At 39.1% G+C, this 19,195-nt stretch overlaps 1 protein-coding gene across 3 annotated transcripts in view; it reads left to right on the forward strand.

The window, feature by feature from the left end:
* ABCC1 (ATP binding cassette subfamily C member 1 (ABCC1 blood group)) overlaps window positions 1-19,195 on the forward strand; it is a 1,390,768-nt gene that overhangs the window by 182,622 nt on the left and 1,188,951 nt on the right. For all 3 annotated transcript variants that reach the window (XM_085632083.1, XM_085632084.1, XM_085632085.1), the window contains exon 5: window positions 1,352-1,477. In XM_085632083.1, the coding sequence (XP_085488209.1) occupies window positions 1,352-1,477 (126 nt within the window). The remainder of the gene's footprint in view (window positions 1-1,351; window positions 1,478-19,195) is intronic.

Raw genomic sequence — 19,195 nt, forward strand, 5'->3', positions numbered from 1 at the left:
AAAACCACTTTTTTGTTGTAATTTTGACGAGTGTTGGAGATAAACATTTGAATAGGATCAAAACGTATCACTATACTAGGTGATGACATTTCCACACATTGTTTGTGTGCAGTAAAACCGTATTTTAGTGCAAATGTAATGGTCATTTCAATTGCAATATGTTATCTGTAATGGCAATGCGCTACCACACCATGCATACTCCAAACTACACTACTCCATCCCATGCCTTTTCACGCCACACCAAATTCTTAACCCTCAAGTAAAGTTAAAGCGCTCACATGGGAGAAGGTGAAACAAAGTGTTTATTCACCGCACCAGATGCGTTTCGGCCTTGGTCACCTGATCCCAGGTTACAAGTGTAGTCTAGTTCTAGTCACTAGACGTAGAACGAGCAATGTGCTGTAAAGTTTCATCATGTAAGGCTGTATCAATTACATGCAACAAAATACCATCTGGCAAAAATGGCAACACCTGTACGCACATCATGCAATAATGTACAAAATCTAACCCATGTGGGTGTCCTAGAAAATCGCATGTACCGCGTACCAATTTATAATCAACCGTGTCATGGTGTCTGGGTTATTTCAGATCGGAACAAGAATTCACCCAAGTTTAAAAATTGTTTCTTCAAACCTATTGTATGACAGTGTTGTAGAAAATATATCAAGAATATAATTAAATGCTCAGTCTCATTTGTTTCAATAATGCTGACTGGAAGATACTGCAGTATAATTCAACATGTTTCAAGAAAGACACCTCAAACAAAATAACTTGAGAAAAGTGAACACTATATAGTGCGGTCCTAAACTCACTGTGTCCTGTTAGGATAACTGTGTTTCAGATAAAGAAATCTACAGAAATTAATGGGTGTGGAGGAGAGATGCATGGCAGCAGAAATGCACTCGCTAATAGAAAGGACACTGAGTATCAAACCAGCTTTTCTCCATCCACAGCAGAAAAATGAACAAAAGGATAAGGCCTGCATTGAAAAGAGTGCTATGAATTTTCATCTTCAGGCCTCCCATTTAATCGGCACACTTGGAGTTATTCCTCACATGCAACCGCAACGAATGGTTGTTTCCACCTGGTAAAGACATGCCCATTGTCCCTCCATTTTACCTATGGCTGGGCTGGATGGCACATGGGCATCTACACATTTAACTCTCATATTTAACACCAATAACCAAGTCTTATTTTTCAGTTTAATATTGTTTTATTTTAGGTATTTGCCTGTAGAGGGAAGTGGGTTTAAATGCTCTTGCTAATTGTGTACTCCTGTAGTATTTAATATGATTTGCGGGAATTGCTATGCTGTTTTACTGACTGTCTGGATTCTATTTTTTAATTTTAGGATGCGGATATCGATGTGTTTCGTTATGCCACATTCTTCACGTATTTCTCGTTGGTGCTGATACAGCTTATTCTTGCCTGCTTCCCAGAGCTACCTCCCCTCTTCTCTGAAACTGTTAATGACCCTGTAAGTGTCAAGAAAGAATGTTTGTGCAAGCTTGTCCAAAGAGATTCTTTTGATTTTAAATGTCGCTTGTAAGTTTAAATTGAGTGCTGCCACACACATTTGATACGGCGGAAGATATGGCCATTAAAGGCAAAACATTTGCACACAATTCTCAAATGAGCAGTGCATTGCGTAAATAAACCTAGCTTTCTTGAAAAGTGACGTACAAGTCATGGAATAATGAAGTACAAAACATTAAATTCAAAATATTGAGTGAAAATGCTAGCAAGGACAAGCAAAGTGAAAGCCTTTTGTATGTTTGTTTGATTATGATTTAAAACTAATTCAATTTTGGAACATTTTTGTTGTATGATTTTGTTTGTGTTTTTGTGTATTGTTTTGATCTTTAAATCTTAAAAATTGCATAGGCCAGGGGTCCCCCGCTTATAATAATGACTCAGTAGGGGTCAATGGATTCGAGTGATGATTCAGCAGAAAAAGATTAGTAACCGCTGCTACAGAATAATGCTCCATAAAAGCACATAGTAGTGGTTGCAGATTGGTTTACCATCTTTGTGCTGTTTTTTATCTACAAAACTACTGGTATTTTCAATTGAATTAATACTTACAGCAACAATGTTAAGAAGTACCTTCTTGCTAAATCCTTTCTAGTTTTATAGCTTTAGGATCATAAATTGGCCATGAAAAGTACTAGACTAGTTGGGGTTTGGAAAAAAGTGCTTAATGTATACCTGCCATTTAAAACTAGCTTGATGAAAAATAGACTTTACTAATATAGACAATATAGCAAAGAACAATTACATGGGAATTACATTTTTTTTATGATGGAGAATATTCAGCTTGTATTGAAATATTTTTTTTTTTACAAACAAATGTGTACACGTAAGTAGTATTCGCATATTGCACACAGTTTTACTGAGTCTTTTACATAAAAAGAAATCACAAGATATTTTTGAAAGGTAGTTTTAAAAAAATCATTTATTTAAAGTCAAATATTGCTTTTAAGTTGGGTCTGATGCATTAAATTCTCAAGGGGGTCCTAAATTACATAGATTATTGCAGACATTTGTTTAGCAGCTTGTTTTTAGATAGTCCATAGAAAAATGTGATGAAAAAGCTTATAAATGTGGCCGCATCGATCCTCAGTCAAGCTGGAAGCGTGTATGAGTAAGACTGGCTGAATACCCCTTTTAAAGGCTGTTGTAGATCTAGCTTCAATAAGGAAAATCAGTTCTTACAGCCCATCACATCTTATAACTGACTGTATATTTCCATGGCCCGCTTATGGTCAATACTATTTAAGTTGAATACAAAAGTGTAGAGTGTTGTTCTTTCTGTTCAAAAGAAGATTGTTAACAATTACAGGTACCTTATTCTGGCCATCTTATTATAATTCCCGCTTTAAAAGGGTCCAGGATTGTCCACTGCCTGACACTTCCGTTATCATGTGTTTACTGTCATTGACAACTACTCCCTGACCGATACCACACCACCTAAAAACAGCAAACATGGGCAATGCTTTTAGTCCTGACCTACAATTGTCTTTTCAGTCCCTGGTAAGTTTAGGTACTTAATACTTTATCATAAACCTACTGTCTCATCTATGCACTCGGGCATCCATTTAGTGTACTGGCTTATTTTTACATTCACACACTAATCTATGCACAATATAACAAACTTAAAAAGCATATGCAGGATAACGTAAAAGAATAAAAATGGAAAAAAGAAGAGGTTGCTGCATAAAAATGGCAGGCACATGCTTTGCATTAAAAAATGTAGGTAAATAAAACCTAGCATTGGGTGGACATCTTGGAATGGTAGAACAATGTTACACTTATACCATTTGAAGTTTGCCGCATGGGTTAGAAGCAGTGACCCGGTGGGATGCGATGCACTGCAAATGAAGAGCATCAGTCAGCAGCCCTAATCCCTGTCTTGAGAGTAGTCAAGTGCTCAAACAAAATACAAAGGAGAGGATAAAGAGGACTTTACAACCGACTTCAGTATGAGCACTGAAGGCCAATTTCAGGTAGATATGTATATGTGATCAGGTAAAATACCATCCCTCACAGGTCAATAGAGCGACTGGATGAAGTGGGCTAACCCAATGTCTCATGCTATGCACGGTCATGGCTTTAAACTGAATGTGAATTAAACCTGCATAGATCAATGGCTGAAGAGAGGTAACCCAAAGTTCCTATGTGTATTTATTAATTATATTTTTGATTGCCAGACCATAACTCTCCGGTTCAATCTAAATAATAAACACACACACTCGCACTTTACAAACTTTCCTAAGGGGACCTAGCAAGGATTATTGGAGAGCAAATTGTCCACCTCCAGGGTTTGTCAAAGTAGGTAACCAACACCAAAGTCCTTACCTATTAACACTTATCTGTGAGATCCCTTGCAAGAAATCTGTCGAGTTTACACCATTGTAATAATTCATCATTAAAGGTCTATTGGCTTCGACATAAGCATTTACAATAAAGAATTCAGACCTACTGCCTTTGTTATAACTTTTCATAATAAACCGATATCTGGCATAGCAATCAGATCTGTAGGCTTCATCATTGGTTTTTCGCCCTAACAAACTGTATCCAGACTCTCATGGGACAACCTTACTAGGATAGTCTTACTGAAAATCTTCTACATCATGGGTTTGTCAGAGAGGTAACTAGCAAAACAATGCTTGCATAGTGCTTTAATTTGTTACATTCCATGTATTGAAATACTTGTCAACAGACTTGCCACAGTGCAATAATAAACCACCCTAAGAGACCTATTGGTGCAGGTGTTTCACAATAAATAAGCCCTACCTACTGCCTTTGTAGTAATAGTTCGCGATAAATATATCATATATAGGGCAACTGGCTTATAGCATCATTGGTTTGTGACCATAGCCAATTCAGGCTTACGGTAGTGAGCATAAGATTTGCAACAAGGCATAAAGTTAATTCAAGTACCCTCTTTTAGCAGCAGAAGCACACCTTCTGCCCAGGCCTATGCTGCAATTGAGGGACTCAACATGTACAACACCCACTTTCAATAGTGCTTTAAAAAGTAGAAAATAAAGAGTTATATCCAAGTGATCCTATCTGCTATGGTACATTATATATCCCCTTTATGCAGATCCCTCCTATCTGTATTAAGCAACATTCGAACCACTAGAGCTTCTTGAAGCTATTTTTCTGTTGATCACACAAGGTCTCCTGACAGCTATGCTAAACAAACAAAAATGACATGAGCATCAAGATACATTGCTTAGTCTAAGTGCACGGTGGCATGATATGTTGGCGGTATTCCTGCTGTCAGTAAAAGCGATGTTGGCTTACTTTTCAGGAGGCTTAATATTGTCCTTGTCCTTAAAAGGATGTCTTGCCTCCTTTTTTTTTTTTTTTTTTTTTTTCTTTTTTTTTAAATCTTCTAAGATTCAATCTGTTATGTTAGTTTAATCTATACACCCACTAATCAGCCCAGAAGGGGTATCTCCGCATAGCCCAGGTAATCAAACTTTTAATGCCACAAACAACTCGGTCTTAAGTTTTCTGAATGTAAAATAATTAGCTCATTGATGTAAGTAGAGTGGAAGCTCATTCCAATACAGAGGGGCTAAATAAGAGAAATGCCTGCCTCCTGTGCTAGACATTCTTATCCAAAGTACTGTTAGCAGGGCTTTGTCACTAGATCTTAATAATCTACCTGACTGATAAGGAGAAAGCTTTGAAAACAAGTAGCTCGGGCCTTGGCTGTTTAAGAATGTGTGTTTCAGCACATTTTAAAAATGATTCTTTTACGAATTGGTAAACAGTGGAGAGCGCAAACTGGGAGAGGAAGCCGTTCTGGGTGTAAGATTGGTAATGAGACGTGCTTCAGTATTTTGGACCACTTGCAGTTTATTATTGTCTCGTTGATGGACGCTAATAAGCCATTACAATAATCAGGTGGCTAATGACCAATGCTTGAACTAAGGTTTCCCTCATAGAATGTAGTAGAAGAGGGAAAACTCTCAGTAAAAAGCACAGCATATTAAAACAAGCTCCTATGGTGGTCTTATCCTGCTCTTTCATATTAAGTGCGTGATCTAGGCGAACAACCCCATTTTTTACAACCAATTTAGGAGTAGGTGCAGATCCCAATCCCGATGACCACCAGTCAGGTGTCCAAAGCTGTTGGTCGTTCCCAAAGGGCATACTCAGCTATATTGGCGTTCAACTGAAGACAGTTTTCCGTCATCCAGGTCGCAATGGCTGTTATGGCGGTGGAAAAGTGTGCTTTTACATTGTGCAGATCTCTGCAAAGTGTAAAAATTAACTGCGTATCATCTGCGTAAGACAGTGGTTCAAAACAAAAAGCCCTGACGATTTTTAGCAAAGGGGGCTATGTATATATTAAAAAGTGGAGAGCTCAGACAAAAGCCCGTAGCACTCCCTTATCTAGTTGTAAGGTACGCTATTTATAAGAACCCATGGGTTCAACTAGTCAAAAAATCCTTTAACCATTTTATTGCTGTGCCATGAATTCCTATCTCCTGCAGCCTCTGCAGCATTCTGAGATGGGATAGTGTTGAAAGCTGCGGATAGGTCCAGCAGTACAGGCAATGATGAAGTACCCATGTCGATTTGGTCAGTAACTATTAGAAGTTGTCTTGGTGCTGTGTATGGGTCTAAAGCCCGATAGAGATGGATCCAACAACCTTAGTTTCAAGATACTCCTTAAGTTGAACATTTCTTAATTCTTCCTATAGCTTGCCCAGTAAAGGAAGCAGAGAAATATGTTGATAGTTGTAAAGGTCCATAGGTGACCTTTCTTTGAATTGGAATGATCTGTGCGGCTTTGCAGTCTAAGGGGAACTTCCCCATGCTGATGGATAAGTTAAATATGGAGCAAATGACAGGGGCAAGCTGACAAGACAAGGTCACAGAGACTAGGAGTACAAATGTCTAACGGAGACTATGAATTGGCAGCTGCCCACACTTTCTGAATTAATTCAGGAGAGAGTGACTTACTTTTGCCGAAGGCAGAAGCATGTTAGGAAGCTGCAGACTGGAATAAAGCGGTCTGCTTTCTTGCTCAGCTATTTTAGGGAAGTGCTGGTAAATTGCATAAATTATGTATTTGAAGTAAAACTTGTGATGGTTGAATCTCTAAGGACCAGGCACGGGGGTTCATTCAAGTATTGTGGACTTTGAATAACTCTTTCGAAGAGTTTCTCGCCTAATTAATTTGTTGAGAAAGTTATCCCTCAAGCTTTTTGTATGTTATAAGTCGTTAAAGATGATTTATAGACCTCCTTATAAACATGATATTTTGACTGGCACCACAGTCTTTCACATTTTTTACACCGTGCTTTCTCAGTTTGCGGTTTTGATGTATACCAGGGTGTGTGTGTGTCCGTGCCCTGGTTCGTATTTGAGCAAGTTTTAGCAGGCCCTGTATTATCAAATGCTGTGTTTAAAGCGAAGTGATAGTCAGTTAAAGCTTTATCCACGTCTATCTACAGCTGTAATCTTCAATTAAAACTCTTTAACAAAGGAGTCAAACATTTTGCATCTGTGTCTGCTACTTTTATTTAAAGCCGCCTTAGTATGTTCCGTCACATTAGACTTTGCAACCTGAAAGCAGATTGAGAAATGGTCTGTCCAAAGGAGCGGTTGAGGGGCGTCACAGAACAGAGATGAAGAATTCATAAATATCAAATAGTGTGTGACCTGCAAGATGGGCGGGCCCTATAACTTTCTGGTTTAAACCTAACCTGGTTAAATCAGAGAGAAGCTGTGCTACCTTAGTTAGAATCTTCACCATGAAAGTTGAAATCGCCTAACAAAAGAATTTGTTGGGATATAAGGACATAGAGAGAAATAAATTCAGTAAGAAACTGACAAATCTCTTTTAGGTCCCAGAGGACGATATACAAGAGCGCCCCTCCAACAATCCAGAGGGGAGACTTCAACCTTAAAAACAGTTCTCTGCCCAATCGCTAGTAACGTTTCTGAGTGAGACGTTAACAGTTTCTTTAAATATAATGGCTAACCACCTCCTGTCCTACCCTCTGTCATGTCTCAACATGCGGTCGTTTTCTGGGAGTGCTACCGCAATGGCTGGTAAAGTGATGGAGTTCATCCAGGTTTCGGTTAAGAAACCAATATCTGGTGAAAGTGAAGATAGCAGATCCGAGAGTTCCACCACATGTTTTGGAAGAGGCCTGATACTGCGTAAAAAAATCTGATACTGGGGGGATCTGAGAGGGCGACGGCAAGGAGGAAAAGCCAGAAGGGTCTATAAATTAACTAGAAGGATCAGATGTTATTAGTGGGTGCCGCAGTTGTATCTCGCTAGTCCTTAAGGCCCTCATAAGGACATTAAAATTTGCATTTTATACAGGTCACAGGACCATCTAGTAGATATGGAAAAGGGACTCTGCACAGAGCACTTCTAGGACAGCAGACCAATTGCTTGCTGCCTCCTCTTAAGTAGAGGACCAAATGGCTGGATATTCATACCCTTGGTGCACTTGTCAGAAATGTTGGAAGGTTGTAATGGAAAGGAGCAAAGTTGTGGAAAGTGGGAGTAATTCAGTTTTAGTGGAATTTAATTTTAGGTGTTGGATGGGCATCCTTGAATTGATTTTTTGTGAGTATCTGGGTGAAGTATATGAAGTAGTGTAACCCAACCTATTTTAGGCACTCAGTGATTTCTCCTAGATTGAGGGAGCAGTTGATCACTTTTGTCCTGTGGGTGGCAAGGGCAGTGCTGGTAACCTTTAGGAGTTGGCAGGAATAATGTTTTGAGAAAAGCAGGAAGTTTATAGTTTTGCTCTACTGTTGAGAGATGACAATTTTCCTGACCATGACTATTGGCATAAAGTTTCTGGTATGTGGCTTTCTCACCTGGGTCAGTTATATAGGAAGAGTTCAATGCTTTTTGCTTTCTTCTTGAAGACTCGGGCAACAACTTTTCTTTTAATTATACTAGAATTTGGAAGGAGGGATGCCAAGTTTCAAATTCAGTTTTACAATCTTTAAGACTTTTCTCAGATGACTTTTTTTACTTGTGTCTCTAAGACACAATTTATGCACTCCTTTTCTTTCTTTGTGTGTTGCAAGATTCTCAATGGCTAGATTTTGTTGCCACGTGCATTTGGTTGATCTTCATTTTTTTTTTTTTTTTCTTTCATGTTTCATATTAGATTTTTGGCTTGTTTAGTCTTGATTTTGAGATGAGTGTTTTAATTGATGTCAGCCATGGTCTTGTTACAATTAATGAGCAAGGTAACGTAACGCTCTCCAGGGATACGTTGAAGATTAGAGGAATGTAATATGTTGAGGAGAGCGGACGAGATGAACTTGCACCTAAGCAAGTTTATTTAAGTGCAGCAGAGTGACCTCCTCCACAATTTTCCAAAACATTCTAATCATTTTTTTTTTTTTAATGCTTCCTGAACTTTGGGCTCCTCTCATGACAGAGCTCTCGCACTGGTGTGCCATTTATCCATGGGCTGCTGCCATGAAATGGGCTAACTGGAGATGCGGTCCCAAACGTTGAAAGGATATTCAAATAATGCTGATGGTTCGCTTTTCAGTTTCATGAAAAGCTTTACAAATAGCGAAGTCCTATCTATGAAATTTGATGATAGATGGCACTTTCCTGGCAACGCGCATGAGATTGAAGTGTTACAATACACCACAATAACTTAGTAATACAAAATATTTTACCAGATAAACTGACAAGAATAAACTGGTAGTGTATTTTTTTGGTGCAAGTCTTACTAATTTTGAGTACAGTGCTGCAAAGCTTGCTGTATGGATCTAACCTTTTTTGTGTGATTTAATCCATGAGCACATGAGCAATAGTCACCTTTGGTATTGATGTTTCCCCTGGTAGGTGTTCTTTCAGTCGTTGCCAGTGTACCTCCTCATGCAGTTTAAATGTTAACCTTCAATTTTTTGACCAGTTCCTACTCCATAGAGAGGTTACCAGGGATGCCACAGGGATCTTTCTACTCCCAGAGATTGCATCTTTCTTTATATTCTATGACCGGTGTTTGGGTCAAATTGGTTCACCGCTTGTAACTTTTTTTTTTTTAACGAGGAGAGAGAAATGGGCAAGAAAATAGTCCAACCCTTTCACTGGGATATATATAATATTTCTAGAATGCCCTTCTTGGCAGTAAGATGAAGGGTAGTAACCTTCACGTATGAGGGTGACGGCAGATTCAGCTCAATGCACATTGAAAGCCTGTGCAAAATGTTTTTGAAGTTGATGCTCAAATTACTTATGATTAGGTGTGTCACTTGCTCAGTAAATAGGAGATTGACTGGATGTGGCATGTAGAGTGAACTATGGTGAAAATTGAGCATTCAGTTTTCCGTCCCACTGACACTCAAAAATGGAGGAATGTTCAATCTTCAAACTCTTGGAGTGAATTGAGTTTTTGTATATGACTTCTACATTACCTCATTTTTTGTCTCTTTGGTCATATTGGTAGTCTTGGGTGTTCATCCTCCAATTTGCAGTTGTCTACCATTTAAACGAGGACCGTGCTAGATTTTGATGTGTGTACTTTTCTTAAGGGTGTATTAGGTTGGTGGTAGGGTGAAGCTGATGTTCAGAGTAGTATTGTTTTGGAAGCAGTCTAAACTTATTTATTCAAGGTGGTAGGGAATGAAACTAGTATAGACAGGCACAATACTGAGTGAAGTACTCGTCCTATGAAGTCAGATAGAGTGACCTTAGAAGGTAAAAGTGATGCTGTAGTTTGCAATAGGGTTAGTATATTTATATCTAAATTATTAGACTACAGTATAAAGGTGAGCGTAGTATGACATTCTTTCTTTGAGCAGCAGGGTAGTTGGAGTCCAGTCTTTGAGCTCTAAACTGGCAATTTGCAGAAGATGCCAGCTTTCTTAGATCTAGATCAGCAGGCTGGTAGGGTTAAGTTTTTTTTTCTTTTTTTTTTTTGCTGTTCCTCGTAGATCGACTTTATAAAGAAAGTGTCCTTTTCTTTTACTTTGACGGGCAGGACAGTAGTAACAAGCAGATAAAATGGTGACTTGAGGAAGTATTAGGGGCACTGCTGTCACAATGATGGGGGAAAGAGCCAAAGACAGTAACAGCCAGAATGCATGGGTATAGGAGCAGTTACTTCAAAGTCCTAATCTCTACTTAATGTGAAGTATTGCTGGTTGGAAACCGCGACAACTGGCTGTGCGCTCATGTCATTGGGTTAGATGGCAGCTATAACAAAAGCCCTGATTCCCCTAGTGGCCTGTGATAGATCACAGGTTCCCAACCCCTAACGGGAAAGAAAATGAGCAGCTTTTATACTGCACTTAGGCAAACTAAGGCGAGTCCCAGACAATAACAAAAGAGGAAAGTAGGACCAGTTTAAAAGAATAAATTGTTTAGAGTTTTGAAACAGTGTGACAAAGAGTCAGAAATATGGCTCAAAGGCATATCTGCTAATGTTGTTCACAGAGCTCGTGAGTTGATCTGCCAAAGTCCAGGTCTTAAGATTCCAAATAAGGCAACATTTTTAATTCACTCTGAAGAAACTGACTAAAGTCTAGCATACTCTGATCATTATGGTAATTTTAATAATTTAACATTGTTTATATGAAGCTTTTGTTTCCACACACCTCTTGCTTCAAAGCGCTGCAAAGAATACTTGTTAATGTTACCCAATTTAATGGTACCCAGTTTACTTACCTTGGAAGGATGAAAGTCTGAGTTGACCTTCCCGGAAATCAAATATCACAGCAGATGTTAACAGGATTAATGACTGACTTGTCAATAAAGGCACTTCTTTGCTGTGAACTTTTGTAGGTTTTCAGAGGCTCTGTCTAGTTGTTACAGTCCTGCTATACCACGTTTTTAATGAAAACGCTATTTTCTGTTCAGCCTGGGGAACTGGTGTACTGAAACATTTTTAGAAGCCAATAAACATTCTCCACTTTCGTTGGGTCATGTAGGTTCAATCTTGTATTCAAATAGCAAGCAAGAAGGATTTATATTTATTTTGATTTGATTTTAATCATGTATGCTTAGCTGGCTGCAATATTCTTGGCATCTCCTGGTACCTGTAGTCACTGGCAAAACAGTGGGAAGGAATGGATATACATTCCGCTCAGAAGCACCTTTATTCGAGCACAGCAGTAGTCCTTCCCTCTTCCCCAATATTCACCAGAGCTCCGTCCCCTCTCGTGGTCGTGCCAGTTCCCCCTCCAGCCACCACTTCACCAATGCGCAATGCCCATTGGGCTCATATGGCTTCAGCCCCTGTCGTGTGTGGCAGCCCGGTCTGAGACAGCTTTCCGGGCACAAACACAGCCGCACCGGAGTACTTTTCTTTCCACCAGGGTTTCAAGAAGGTTTTTCTTTTTTTTTTTTTTTTTGTTGCATCCTAGTTTTGGAAATGTGAGCTGAAAAAATGCACTATTTCACCACATTTTTCCGACTTTTTAAATACTTTACAATATAACATTTGTATAGCCCTTCAATCCCTAGTGGGTCAGCACCCAGGATAATATGCTGCATGGCTAAACACTTAAAAGGTCTCGAAGGCAAGACCTATTGGCTATGCCAATGCTTGCTTTTTTTGTGTATGTGCCCAGCAAGGCCTCCCTGTTTTTCATGGCTCTTTTTTGCCCTATTGATCTCTCTGGGTAATTCCTCTCACGTAATATATTACTGTGTATTTAGCAGACTTAGTACAGTGTGTCCAAGTCTTAGGATTTGTCCTATAGGTAAGCATTCCCTCGGTGATCGGGGTGATAACTCTTAAAACATAAAAGGCTTTTTTTGTCCATGGATGTATATTCAACCTCTGTTTTTAAGACGCCCTCTTCTTGGTATATTCTTAAGTCCAGGAAGGGCATTTCTGCGTTACTCATTCATTGTGAATCCTAGAAAAGAGACATTGACCCATTTGGAAAACTCAAGAGCTTCCTCCCTTGTGCATTTCTGGAAAACCAGGATGTCATCTATATATCTTTTCCACAACCTCATTTGTTTGAGGTATGGATTTTCATCACAGTAGATGTATTATGTTTAAAAGTTGTGGACATACAGGCGTGCTAGGCTGGGAGCACAGGTACTCACCATGGGTGTCCCACATGTCAGCAAACCGAAATCCCCTTTATATTCGAATACCTTTCTTGTGATCACCATGTGAGCTCAATCAAGAATGAACTCCACAGGTGTTGCGTTATTCAATCAACCTTTCCAGGACTCAATAGTTTCTCGATCACCTCCAGTGTGGCTTCATGAGGGATGTTCATATATAATGATTCCACGTCTAGGGTCAGTGACTGTTCTTTCTCTGGAGCTAAGGACATAGCTTTTAGTTTGTTAGTCCTTTGTGTCCTTTAAAGAGGGCTGCGTTTTAGTTTGCAAAGGTTTCAGCATATAATCACAAAATTGTGATGATAGTTCCAAAGCTGATCCGATACAGGAGACAGTGTGTCATCCCGGGTGGGAGGAAAAGTATTTTTGTATAGTTTGAGCAGAATAAAAAAATAGGGCATATTGGGTTCTTTTTCAATCAGGAAAGATGCCTACGTTTCAGTCACCCTGCAATTTTTGAGAGCTCCCTTGACCATGAAGGAAACCTCCTTTATGTCGGTGGTATCTCTCCGTAACCTCTTATAGTGTAGGATATTCCCTAGTAATCTCCGCCATTCAGTTATAGATCTCTCGTCCTTACTCCTTTATCCACGGGCTTTATAATCATTGTTACCCTCTCTAAGTTCTAAATCCACGTATATAGTATATTACTGTGAAGATGTAACAATGTGTTTTCATATTCTGTATTAATTTGTTTCCAGGGGATAGCAATAGATATCCCACAATAGATATCCCAGTTGACAATGCCATTGTTCTTTTTACCAGAGTTCCAGGTGGATAGTATCGCACCTGTTACCACAGGAATCGGATCTTTGTGGTCCTGAAGAAAGCAGACTACTTTCCTGGGCACAAGTAGGCTCAAACATTTAGACCTTTTTGATCACCTAATAGATGTGAAGGATAAATAACCTGTCCGTAACACATCTCACAGATTTTACCTTTGCTCTCGTCCCAGTTTGTAATAAAAAGGCACCTTTCTGGGGTTGGAGACTATTTGAATTCACCTTTTTCACAGATTGCACCATGTCTGTAATTTAAGATACTCTTTCTCCTGGTGGAGGCGAGACGTTATGATGACTCTTTCAACTACCAGAACTTTGGTGGAGAGCTCATTCCACTGAAGGAAAATAGTTGTTGAGGGTCTCAATATTAATTTCAGAAGAGACTAACTTTTGAGAATGGTGTGGATATTATGTCACTTCATGAAATTCAGCTCTCCAGTGTCAGACGATGGAGATTCAGCTGGAGGTGAACTAGGACGAGGAAGTTGGCTTGAGGATTAGCGGGCTCAGGCCTTTTGGTACTCTGGTACCCTGGAGATGGTGGTAATGTGCAGCCAGCTTTTTGGAATGGGAGGAGACCTTTTAGCATTTAGTAGATATTCAATAATTGGAAGAAGTGACAGCCAGCGCTATGAACAGAAGCAGAATGTTTGGAGGAAAGGTCTGTCTTTAGCATTCGACTATTGGAGGGCGGAGGCTTTAGATTTATTGATTCTTAAGTGAATGTCGGTGGGAAAGGCGGGTGGGAAGATTTAACCTGAGATCCAGATGTTTTGATGAACTCCTAAACTGAAAGGTATGTGTTCCTTCCTTGAACAAAGTGACCTAATGATTGAAGGCCCAAAGCACATTGAGGTGTAAATTGCTTCTTGTAAGCACAAAATGATGAAGACCTCTAGTACTGTTAGGTTTCTGGCACCCTTTTAAAATTCCTTGCTCTTAAACCTGGATCGTTAACTCTTTCCTACACAGCCGCACTTCATCATTGTAGGTAATCCCTCAAAGGGGCAAAGATCCCAGGCTGTGCTGCTACTACTGACCAACTGTTTACTAGTTTCAAGACTGCCAAATTAAAACACTTTATGTCCTGGATTACCAAGCTTGGTCAGTCAGTATTCATTTAAACAAAGCAATGATTGATAACTGGAAGTCATATTTGTCATTGTCAGTAAAATGTGTATTCCCTGTGATGTGGTATTAGTCATACTTGGCGTTAAAAAGGTTTTGAGTAGTTCGGCGCTATGTTGAGAACTTTGTCATCAATAACTGCGAGAAAACATAAGGGCATGTGTCCTGCCGGGGTCCAAGCCGATCCCTTGTGAGGGCAACACAAGGGCTGCTGACTACCCAGTACTGTTCACCCTTACAAAGGAGCTGCTTGAATCACATAGCGCAATATAAACCCTTGTTTACGAAGGACTTGTAGTCTTAAAATTAGTGTGTTGCTCATGGGCTATTTTTTTTTTTATTGATCTGGTTGATGCATTTTGTTTGTTAGCCTTGTGTGTTTTCCGTCCTTGCCAATCTGAGTTTCAATACATGTTCCACTAGACTGGTGTTTGTTGGTTTAGTTCTAAAACATACTTTTTACTACTGTTAAGGGATTTTTATGTTATCTCGGTGTACATTAGTCTGTTTTTTTTCCTCATCCAGAATCTGGGGTTGGAATTTTTGCTCAAGCATATATTCCTTAGAATGGCTGGGTTTGTCCACTTATTCTGAGACACAAACATTGATGCACCCTCCGCTTCTTGCTCCGCATGTAATCCAGTGCTAACTTAACATCTTAAACAGACTCGTGAGCATAATATTAGGCAAAAGCAGATTAATACATATATGCACCATCTTGTTATGCATTGCATTCTTCTTTTACTGATGGGTATATATGTGTGATTATTGTATCCCCTTATGTTTTAAATATGGAAATAACATGGTTACCCATTGTTTAAAAGTATTGGTTACAACACATACATGTTCCCCACAATTTATTTTTATACAATGGGATAAGTCTACATTAACTGTTAAGTATTATGTTTCACCTTCCTCTCATAGATTCATATGTATGCTACAATTAAGTGTGTAAGCAAATCCCTTAGGAGCAATAGTTTATAATATGCTTACATCCCCTGGTTCTTAAGGTTTTACTGGGTTTGTCCCCTCCTTTTTTCTTTTATTTTTTTTTCTCTTTTCTCTTAACACTTGCTTGCAGCACACATTCGACAGGAATGCAGTATTAATGGGATCAGGAAAGAGCGGACTTAAAATTGCCCATTTTTGCATATAATGCACTACTGACATTGTAAAGAGGGTCCGCCGCCACTAACCGCGAAATCGTATACGAATGTCAGATTTAGAAATGAATGTGTCCCTAGTGACCAGGGTTCACTATATGAACCCAGGTTGATATGGCACAATCTTTGTAAACAGAAGCCACCTGTCTCCCTTTGCTCTTTTCGGAAACAACTGTTAGCTCACCCTGGCCTTGCTGAACAGAGGCAATGATGAATATATGAGAATCTGTAGGGAGGTGGGGACGTTTTCCAAAGTGGATCTGTTAAACTGTTTGAACTGATACAGACTTTTCAGTGATTACCGGGTTAGGTGCAGTCCACTAAAACATTTGATAGTACACTCGCACAATTTGAGAAAATGGGTTCAAACAAAATAGGGAGACAAATGTCAGATTTCCGATCTTTACGGCATAGTATGTAACCTTAAAGCATCCCAGAAGGAATCTTGTATGGTTGATCCAGCGGTGTACCAGCAACAGATACTCTACCATATACTCACCTGGGCCCATAAACACACAATTGAGTAAACCGCTGGTTTGTCAAAGTTTTATATTTTCCTCAATCAGGATTAGTTTTTTGGTACCTCTATTCATCTCAAACTAACCCTTCACTGATCAAAAGTTCTTTCCTCTGGTCGATGGACCATTAGTTGAACTAGTTGATGGTGGTCATTAACATAATTCTAACTTTTCTATACCTTGAAGTAAATAACCACAGACTCGGGAAAATTTAAAATCTATATCTAAATTAAATGCATGTGAACCACTTCAAATTACAGTGCAGTCACCATCATTCTTGGGAGAAAAAATTCAATTGATTAAACATAATGCATATACTTCAGACTCATACAATAACGCTCAGACAGTGAGAGGGCAGAGAAAAGAACATCTGCAAATAACGTGAAATTATAGTTATCAAGAATGGTGTGAAAGACCAACCCCCTGGCCAAAGGACTGGTAAGGGTTCCCTGGAATAGGTCAGGCGACAAAGATTGCAGGACAGGATTAAGGACAGGATAGTTGACCTTTCTAGAATACCGACAATTGTGCCGCACCCCTCTCTTGCTCCTCGAGATTATTCCGCGATCTTCTGACCTAACCCAATTAAATTAGGATAGAAAGTTCTGCTTCAAGTTCTGCATTCGGCTCTTCATCAGCATCTCACAGCATCTCTCCCAGCAACAGCTTCTCCCGCTATACGGACTGCATCCACGACTCACAGCATCTGGTTCTCTTTCCAACTAACTAAAGCTATCTTAATTATACCTTTCGTTCTTCATGTTCCACCCACTAAAGTTTCAATATCGTACAAATACGAAATATGATTGGTCAGGCAAGGGGAAAGCTCCATCACATCATGCTTAGGTGTAATTAAAATCAGTTCAACTATTCGCAAACCCATCCCCTTAATTTTTATTTATAATTTGTAGTTCTCATACGCATTCACAATTCTCTTGCAACAATTTATTAATAATCTGAATGCAAGTCCTCATCGTTGAACTCTTCACCATCCGTTCCCAGAGAATATCACTTGTGTCCTTGGCTCCCATTCAATATCGAAGTCATCATTCCGGGTTAACTTTCAGTGGACATGCAGTCTTCTCATTACTCAGCTTCATTCAGTTATACATGAGGCCCAAATGTGCACTAGTAATAGTCAGAAAGACAAATATTAATTTCACAAATAGTGGTCGCACTGTATACCACCCACCTCTACTCTATTCCCCTTTCCCGCATTAGTGTTAGTAGAATAGCTTGTTTTCAATTCAGCTAAGCAGATGCCATGCACGCGATTCTTTAAGACTCCATTTTAGTGTCTTCTGCTCGTGCGCAAGAGTTTCCCTCCAAGCGATAACTAGTAGATGTAGTTGACGCATGCGCAGTAAAGATTTCCCGTTTAAAGCGAATTTAGTCCTTTGTTCATGTTATCCACGTTAGTAAACACATAATCAAGCTTCACTAACCTGCATATTCATGTGGTGCGCAATAGTTTTACACGAAACAGTTTTAATAACTTGTTAGTGAGTTAAAGGAGTGGATTGCTTCTGAGCAAGTCTCTTTTCTACTTTTCTACGAGTCCTTGCTCCATCAATCCCCTCATGACATTTTGAGCCATCACAAAATTACCCATCCCAAACCAGATGCCAACTTTCAGCATTTCTCATTCTCCTTCTTTCTAATTGTCATCTTCGTTTTCTAAATTTTTAATCTTTTTGTAGATCCTACCTTTCACTTCCTCCATTTGTATCTCCTTGTATTATTTCTTTTCTTTCCTTTCCCATTCACTTAATAATTTCTTCCTTTTCCTTTGTTTCTGCAACATTTACACCAAATCATTGTTAAAACTATTATCGTTATACCAACTACTGGAAGAATTATTTGACCTAAAATACTTTTCCCTGAATCAGAAAACCAAGTCCCTATTGAAGAAATACTTTTTGTTCCTCGCTCCCATACACTGTCCACCTCCAGTGGTTTCAAATCTTCATGAAGTTTTGTAATATTCTTAACGTACCCTCTGATTTCCCTACATTTATCAGGAATGCAAGTACAACAATGTTGAACTTTCAGCATTTTATAGGCTCCTACCTCTTTTGCTAATAAAATATCAAGCACAAGTTGATTTTGTAAAACCATAGACCTAATTGCAACCATTTCTGTATTTATCAAGAAACCCCCAGCAGTATCAGTCGAGAGACGATCAACTACTGTCAACAATTTACAAATTCTATTTGAATTCAGAATGAATCCCACTGAAGGTATTAATGCACCAAATACATCACCTACTATTTCTGAAAAACATGCTCTTTCTCAGTGTTAGTCCATTAGTGTTTTCATTGTTTCCAGTGATTCTCTTTACATGATACATTTTCTGAAATACTATCCCAAAGTAGCAGTTTCCATACCACCGTGCAGGCAACTTATAATAAGCATTGTTTCCACACACGTAGTAAACCCCAGGAAATACTTGATCAGTTCGCCCTTTTTAGTCCCCGACATCCCAAAATTAGGAAGTTATGTTCACATTCACTGGAACCAATACATTCGTTATTATAATAGGTCTTTAACCTACGGAGGCAGGTTTTCCCTTTCTTCACAAAGTCCAGGGACATCGCAGCATGAGCTTTGCCAGTTGTATAAATTCCCTCTTTCCCAGCCCATGGTGGTATGAGTTTTCTGTTCAGCAGCTTTCTTTTGAAAATCCGATCTCCTTCCCTCAACTAAATTCAAAAACACTTTCTCTTCTTCACGTAATATACATGTTAGATAATTCTTATGTGCCTTTACTAGATCTATTGATTTCATTGTTAAGACAAATTCACCCATGAACTGTGCATCTTGGCTACTAAGTACTGGATTCATATTCTTTCGAATAGGAAGTTCTGAAAATACTACATCTAAGATGAAATAATACTGAAGTTTTCCGGTTTCATAAAACAGACTTGCTAGAACACTAAATTATATACCATATGTTAAAGGTAAATGGTGGTATGTAACTCCCTCTGACACTGATGCTTGTTA

The sequence above is a fragment of the Triturus cristatus genome, chromosome 10 (genome assembly GCF_964204655.1).
Source record: "Triturus cristatus chromosome 10, aTriCri1.1, whole genome shotgun sequence".
Lineage (NCBI taxonomy): Eukaryota > Metazoa > Chordata > Amphibia > Caudata > Salamandridae > Triturus > Triturus cristatus.